Source organism: Procambarus clarkii, chromosome 25 (genome assembly GCF_040958095.1).
Source record: "Procambarus clarkii isolate CNS0578487 chromosome 25, FALCON_Pclarkii_2.0, whole genome shotgun sequence".
NCBI lineage: Eukaryota > Metazoa > Arthropoda > Malacostraca > Decapoda > Cambaridae > Procambarus > Procambarus clarkii.
In genome coordinates, this window is record NC_091174.1 from 25142320 (window position 1) to 25151223 (window position 8904).

Genomic DNA, 8904 nt, shown 5'->3' on the forward strand with positions numbered 1-8904 from the left:
CGTTCGCCTTATGCGTTTCTGTTCTCGTATTGGCATCCTTGGTGATATTTAACGCCCTCTGATTATCCCGCACATTTGATGGTTCTACATAGCCTTCCCGGTTTGGTGCCTTCTATTGATAATTACTTACTTACAACTATGATAATGCTGTAATTCCTTTCACAGCAAGGCTACGGCGACCACCGCAGTTCCTCTGAATAGCTGAGGGCGTCTGTTCTCCATAAACACCAAACACTAAACGTCTAGCTCCCGTATTAAGAAAACTAGAATGTGTGAATTCTTGTGCACCCACTGAAAGCAAAATGGCAGGGTGCATTCTTCTATCAACCTTGTGTAAGCTAGCTAGAATTTCAAACACGTACCACTTCTCATTAACAATGAACACGTGCACGTATAATCCATACTTCTCGCGAATTTTATGATATAGGAACCATAGAAGTCCGCTTAAGTCCAGAAGTATTAATTATTTTGTAGTCCGGATATGATGCCTACGAGACCCCGAAACGGGTAAACCTTGTCTCAATTATAGAATTTCTCTCTGAATATTTTCACTGTATCTTGGTAACAGTTTACTACTGGTAAGTTACTCGGCAGGTGTAATTCAAAAGAGGAGGAAATAACATCGAATCAACCTGAGGCCACACGAGACATTCACGGTCACCACCAGGGCCCTACTTAACGAGGTCCCGCACACATGACTGCGGGATGCCCAGTGCCTATTATCAGGCCTCGTCGATTAATTAGATAAGAAATAGTTTCATTTTACTAACCCCTTTATTAGTAGAATTAAATTTAGTAGTTTATTACCATTACCATCATGAGGTTATCTTGAGATGATTTTGGGTCTTAGCGTCCCCGCTGCCCGGTCCTCGACCAAGCCTCCTTTTTGTCCCCCCCCCCCCCCCCCGCGTCAGGATGCAGCCCGTAGCAGCTGTCTAACTCCCAGGTACCTATTTAATGCTAGATAACAGGGGTATCAGGGTGAAAGAAACTTTTTGCCCATTTGTCTCCACCTACACCGGGGATCGAACCCGGAACCTCAGGACTACGAATGTGAAGCGCTGTCCAAATCAACCCGAATCAGCTGTCAGACGCCATACCATTATCACAGTGGCGTGATAGGCTTCCAACATATAATCCCCCCAAACTTGTGAGTAGAACAACACCTCGCAGGATAATCTTTAAATACAGTCCACTTTGTATAATACTGTCCACATTTATATACACAATTTAATAATAAATAAACACGTAAATTCCTGCTAGGAAAGTTCCCCACAATTATAGTGCTGATACTGGTTGAAGACGAATCCTCTCGACTCACCCCACACACTGCTGGAGGCCAGGTACTCACCCCCACACCTGCTGGAGGCCAGATTCTTACCCTACTCACTACTGGAGGTTAGATACTCACCCCACACACTGCTGGAGGCCAGACACACACCCCACACACACTGCTGGAGGCCAGACACTCACTCCACCCACTGCTGGAGGCCAGACACTCACTCCACACACTGCTGGAGGCCAGACACTCACTCCACACACTGCTGGAGGCCAGACACTCACTCCACACACTGCTGGAGGCCAGACACTCACTCCACACACTGCTGGAGGCCAGATACTCACCCCACACACACTGCTGGAGGCCAGACACTCACCCCACACACTGCTGGAGGCCAGACACACACCCCACACACACTGCTGGAGGCCAGACACTCACTCCACCCACTGCTGGTGGCCAGACACTCACTCCACACACTGCTGGAGGCCAGACACTCACTCCACACACTGCTGGAGGCCAGACACTCACTCCACACACTGCTGGAGGCCAGACACTCACCCCACACACACTGCTGGAGGCCAGACACTCACTCCACCCACTGCTGGAGGCCAGATACTCACTCCACACACTGCTGGAGGCCAGACACTCACTCCACCCACTGCTGGAGGCCAGATACTCACTCCACCCACTGCTGGAGGCCAGACACTCACTCCACCCACTGCTGGAGGCCAGACACTCACTCCACACACTACTGGTGGCCAGATACTCACTCCACACACTGCTGGAGGCCAGACACTCACTCCACCCACTGCTGGAGGCCAGATACTCACTCCACATACTGCTGGTGGCCAGATACTCACTCCACACACTGCTGGAGGCCAGACACTCACTCCACCCACTGCTGGAGGCCAGACACTCACTCCACCCACTGCTGGAGGCCAGACACTCACTCCACCCACTGCTGGAGGCCAGACACTCACTCCACCCACTGCTGGAGGCCAGACACTCACTCCACCCACTGCTGGTGGCCAGATACTCACTCCACACACTGTTGGAGGCCAGATACTCACCCCACACACACTGCTGGAGGCCAGACACTCACTCCACCCACTGCTGGAGGCCAGATACTCACTCCACCCACTGCTGGAGGCCAGACACTCACTCCACCCACTGCTGGAGGCCAGACACTCACCCCACACACACTGCTGGAGGCCAGACACTCACTCCACCCACTGCTGGTGGCCAGATACTCACTCCACACACTGTTGGAGGCCAGATACTCACCCGATATACAGCAGGAGGCCAGATACTCACCCGATATACAGCAGGAGGCCAGATACTCACCCGATATACAGCAGGAGGCCAGATACTCACCCGATATACAGCAGGAGGCCAGATACTCACCCTCGTTAACGGCTCTTGTGCATAGTGAGCTTCGTCTCAGTTCTTTGTGTTATGAAGATTTTATTTTTCATAGAGGAGCTATAATGCCTGGCACGAGCCTGTGTTTGTGTGGTACCAAGGACACGACACAGCAGGTCGGAGGCTGCTGGTGGGTGAGTATATGCATGACTGGTATCTCTTGACATAACTTCTGGTCTATAAGTAATCGTGGATTTTTATGATTTTTTTTTTTTGCAGCCACCATGTATAAGCTTGGTCGCAGTGTGCTAGTGTGCCTAGCTGTGGTTGTTGGCGTTCAAGATTTCGTTACCATCGCTGCAACCAGACACAATGCAGCTCATTCCTTTTCTACACCTGTTATAAGTACTGCTGATACCACCTCCATCACTGCCTATTCCACCCCCAACTCCGCCTCTGCCACCTCCACCAACACCCCTGCTACCTCCTCTACCTCCCATGCCACATCCACCACCTTTTTTGCCACCTCCCCTGCCTCCTCCAACACAACCCTTGCCCCCTTCACTCCCACCACTGTCCCTGACCTCCCCACCACCGCCCCTGCCACCTCAACCAACCCCATGCCTGATGAAGGCAGCAGGAGGGTCACGAACTACAACACCTTCTGCACGCTGCCGGAGACCGCCCTGCTGGACAACTACTGGGCGTTCCACTCCTCGTCTGAATGTAAGCCTACACGCAAGCCAAGCCACATATGTTTAACTTATATTTATAATTCTAAAATGCAGGAAACATATCGGGTTTCACTCAATATCAACGATTTTATCTATTTGTTGTCACATTTTAGCTTATTGCAATCAAAATAAATATTGGATTTAAACACTTCATTACCGAACAAGGATATGACATGATGTCACGAAGCAGAAAACATGTCTCAGAGAACCATGACATTCCACACAATAAGTAAAACAAGTTTAGAGTATGACAAGAGAATATTAAATTTGCATCTGTTACATTAACACCAATATTGCAGATATACTTTACTTGCATGGAACACTTGCACTTACATGGGACACTTACACTTACATGAACGCTTACACATACATGGAACACTGATACATACATGTAACACTGACACTTACACTTTCATGGAACACTGACACTTACATGAAACACTTACACTTACATGGAATACTTACACTTTCATGGAAAAGTGACACTTACTCTTACATGGAACACTGACACTTACACTTACATGGAACACTGACACTTACACTTACATGGAACTCTGACACTTACATGAAACACTTACACTTACATGGAATACTTACACTTTCATGGAAAAGTGACACTTACTCTTACATGGAACACTGACACTTACACTTAACAGAACACTTACACTTACATGGAACACTAACACTTATACTTACATGGAACACTAACACTTATACTTACATGGAACACTAACACTTATACTTACATGGAACACTAACACTTATACTTACATGCAACATTTACGCTAACATGTGACAGTTACACTTGCATGGAACACTTACAGTTACACGGAACACTTACACTTACATGGACACTTTCACTTACATAGAACACTGACACTTACTCTTACATGGAACATTTACGCTTACATGGGACTGTTTCACTTACATAGACACTTACATATACATGGAACACTGACACTTACATGGAACACTGACACTTACATGGAACACTGACATTTACATGGAACACTGCACTTACATGGAACACTGACACTTACACTTACATGGAACAATGACACTTACATGGAAAACTGGCACTTACACTTACAAAGAACACTTACACTTTCATGGAACACTTGCATTTACATTGAACACTTACACTTACATGGAACACTTGCCCTTACATGGAACACTTACACTTACATGGAACACTTACACTTACATGGAACACTTACACGGAACACTTACACTTACAAGCAATAATGATACATCTATACACTGAGGTCATACTGTTTCAGGTATACATCAACGGTTGTAAAGATTTTCCAAAAAAATAAGCTCTATCGTACGTATGTGTGTTGTTTATATTTGACATTCTTTTAAGATAGGATCATTTTAATAATGTGTCTATCGACGAATAAACATTAGGAAATTTGGATGATAATGAAATTTCAGATCCAATGACAGGTCCCAAAGGGGTCACGGAGTCCCGATGTTCACTAATAACAGAATAATTCCGGTGAATCAATAACTAGATATCAAGGATATTTAGAACTTGGCAGGAAAGCTGCCCTTGAGAGACTGGCAGGAAAGCTGCCCATGAGAGACTGGCAGGTAAGCTGCCCTTGAGAGACTGGCAGGGGTAAGCTGCCCTGAGAGACGGCAGGAAGCTGCCCCTGAGAGACTGTCAGGGGTAAGCTGCCCATGAGAGACTGTCAGAAGCTGCCCATGAGAGACTGTCAGGAGTAAGCTGCCCATGAGAGACTGTCAGGGGTAAGCTGCCCATGAGAGCCTGGCAGGCAAGAGAACATACAAATATCAGAAAAACGTAAACAGCAGATGGACTCTTCTGTAAAGGATCCCGTTTCTCTCTATATCCACCATAACTCATACATATAAGTGAGCTCTGCGCTTGACATAACAAAGCGGTCCCACGCATGTTATGTTACCTGTTAACTTGTTCCATAAGTCTGTCCTCATATGGAAGGTCTTCACTTTGTTGAAAAAATTTGTTCGTCTTTCTTCATACACGTTCAAGTGAATGTATCTCCATTCTATAGTTTGGTGACCAATACTCATCTGCATAATCTAAATAGAGTTTAACAATACTTAACAATGTTCACCTACCAGTAAATAGGTACCTGGGAGTTAGACAGCTGCTACGGGCTGCTTTTGTGATGTGTAACAAAAGGAGGCCTGGTCAGTGATCGGTCCGCGGGGACGCTAAGTCCCGAAATCATCTCAAGATAACCCCAAGATAACAAGGACAAGACAAAATAATAATGTCTTGCTGCCAACGCTTCATGAAATAAATCCTGATATCATGTTGGCTTAATTCCATATATTTTTGCATTGATATTTTGGCCGAAGAGAACTAAGAGTGTGGGTTATATACTGTGACCTGTGTCTTGTGTGGTGCAGGCGGGTGTAGGCTGAGGTGCAGACTCAACCTGTCCTGTGAGGCTGTGACGGTGGTGCCCAAAGACAACAGCTTCACCTGTCTCTTCTCCTCTTCTCCCGTCTCCAGCGATGCTCTCATAACCAACTCCACAACCACAACTTACCTCAGAAATTCCTGTGAGCCTTTATAATTACCATATTAGTTGCAGTTATTGATTTTCATTAAATTAATTACTGAAGCTGACTCTAATATATGTTTTCTTGTTGTAGTTAAATGTAACGGGTCATTAACTTTATTAAATTAAATACATTGCAGTAGCAAAGCTTCTTCGAAAATACTGTCTTCATCCGTGTTTTTTTTTTTTGGGGGGGGGCAGCTCAAGAAATAATAACTGAAGGTACAGTCATCTCTTCCACCCCAATAATTATCAGCCATTCTTCTACTCTCATGAAGACTACTGTTTATTCTTCTAGTATTCCAAGTACCACCGTTCCAAGTACCACTATTCCAAGTTTAAAGTACTTATATACTCTAAGTGTCATAAACAAGTCAACAGCAGAAACAACAGTTTCAACTGGTAAGTGATTAAGTTACCAGTTAAGTTTCAACTTAATTTACCAGTTAAGTTTCAACTGGTAAATACATTAAAATTTATTAAAAATCACCTCCATAAACATTTTATTTGGAGTGAAAATTGAGAACGGTTACTTTGTGTTAGTATTTTTTAGAATTTCCCTACACACACACACATACATACACACACACACACACACACACACACACACACACACACACACACACAACACACACACACACACACACACACCCACACACACCACACACACACACACACACACACACACACACACACACACACAAGATATGATGGATTACATCACGCAGAAGTGCAAGGACGCAGCAAACAAGTTTGTCCCAGTCCAAAAGGAAAACAGAGAAATGAAGATGAGAAACCCATGGTTTAATCAAAGATGTAGGCTAGCTAAGCAGCAAAGTAAAAGGGCATGGAGAAACTATAGGAATAACAGGACACTGGAAAGCAGAGAAAGATACCAGAATGCCAGGAATGAATATGTCAGGATGAGAAGAGAGGCAGAAAGACAATACGAAAATGACATCGCAAGCAAGGCAAAGACTCAGCCTAAATTGTTGCATAGCCACATTAGGAGAAAAACAACAGTAAAGGAACAGGTTATGAGATTAAGGATAGGGGCGGAAGGATTCACTACAAATGACAAGGAAGTGTGTGAGGAATTGAATAAGAAATTCCAGGAGGTCTTCACCTTAGAACAAGGAGAAATTCCAGAGGTAAGTGAGGGAATAGCTAACCAGGAACCACTGGAAGAGTTTGAGATTACCAGTGGGGAAGTAAGGAAGTGTTTACTAGAGTTGGACGTGACGAAGGCTATAGGCCCAGATGGAATCTCCCCTTGGGTTCTAAAGGAAGGAGCAAGAGAACTGAGCCTACCACTCTCCATAGTGTATAACAAATCACTGGCAACAGGGGAACTGCCAGATACTTGGAAAGCAGCTAACGTAGTCCCGATATACAAGAAAGGGGATAGACAGGAGGCACTGAACTACAGGCCAGTGTCCCTAACCTGCATACCATGCAAGCTGATGGAGAAGATTGTGCGAAAAAACTAGTGGAGCATCTGGAGCGAAGGAACTTTGTAACACAGCATCAACATGGGTTCAGGGATGGCAGGTCCTGCCTCACAGGGTTACTTGAATTCTACGACCAGGCAACAAAAAGGCAAGAAAAGAAGGGTGGGCAGACTGCATATTTTTGGATTGTCAGAAAGCCTTTGATACAGTGCCACACAAGAGGCTAGTGCGAAAGTTGGAGATGCAGGCTGGAGTGAGAGGGAAGGTACTCCGGTGGATAGAGGAATACCTAAGCAACAGGAGACAACGAGTCTGTGTGAGGGGTGAGGTCTCAGATTGGCGAGACGTCACAAGTGGAGTCCCGCAGGGGTCAGTCCTTGGACCTATACTGTTTCTGGTATATGTAAATGATCTCCCAGAGGGTATAGATTCGTTCCTCTCAATGTTTGCCGACGATGCAAAAATTATGAGGAGGATTGAAACAGAGGATGATAGTAGGAGGCTACAAGATGACCTGGATAGACTGAGTGAATGGTCCAACAAATGGCTGTTGAAGTTCAACCCGAGTAAATGCAAAGTAATGAAACTAGGCAGTGGAAACAGGAGGCCAGGCACAGGATACAGAATAGGAGATGAAGTACTTAATGAAACAGACAGAGAGAAAGATCTAGGAGTTGATATCACACCAAACCTGTCTCCTGAAGCCCACATAAAGAGAATAACGTCTGCGGCATATGCGAGGCTGGCTAACATCAGAACGGCGTTCAGGAACCTGTGTAAGGAATCATTCAGAATCTTGTACACCACTATGTAAGACCAATCCTGGAGTATGCGGCCCCAGCATGGAGCCCGTACCTTGTCAAGCACAAGACGAAGCTGGAAAAGTCCAAAGGTATGCTACTAGACTAGTCCCAGAACTAAGAGGCATGAGTTATGAGGAAAGGCTGCGGGAAATGCACCTCACGACACTGGAAGACAGAAGAGTAAGGGGGGACATGATCACAACCTACAAAATCCTCAGGGGAATCGACCGGGTAAACAAGGATGAACTTTTCAACACTGGTGGGACGCGAACAAGGGGACACAGGTGGAAGCTGAGTACCCAAATGAGCCACAGAGACGTTAGAAAGAACTTTTCAGTGTCAGAGTAGTTAGCAAATGGAATGCATTAGGAAGTGATGTGGTGGAGGCTGACTCCATTCACAGTTTCAAATGTAGATATGATAGAGCCCAATAGGCTCAGGAATCTGTACACCAGTTGATTGACGGTTGAGAGGCGGGACCAAAGAGCCAGAGCTCAACCCCGCAAGCACAATTAGGTGAGTACAATTAGGTGAGTACACACACACAGGACAGCAGAGGCAAGGAGGAAGCGCAGGGAGAGAGGAACAAACCAGGAAATCACAGCCCCCAACACATCAGTACTAGAGACAAGAGGGGAACCCAAAACCAGCATCCCAGCAACACCAGAGGGGAGGGTAACACCACCACCCCCCTCTGCATAGAAACCCTCCCTTCCC

General features: G+C 45.8%; 1 protein-coding gene across 1 annotated transcript in view; it reads left to right on the top strand.

The window, feature by feature from the left end:
* The first annotated feature begins 2540 nt into the window (after positions 1 to 2540).
* Positions 2541 to 8904, top strand: part of LOC138368471 (uncharacterized) — a 9876-nt gene continuing 3512 nt past the window's right edge. Inside the window, exons 1-3 of the mRNA XM_069330989.1 lie at positions 2541 to 3367; positions 5779 to 5934; positions 6135 to 6276. Coding sequence (XP_069187090.1) covers positions 2926 to 3367; positions 5779 to 5934; positions 6135 to 6276 — 740 coding nt within the window. The 5' untranslated portion in view covers positions 2541 to 2925. The remainder of the gene's footprint in view (positions 3368 to 5778; positions 5935 to 6134; positions 6277 to 8904) is intronic.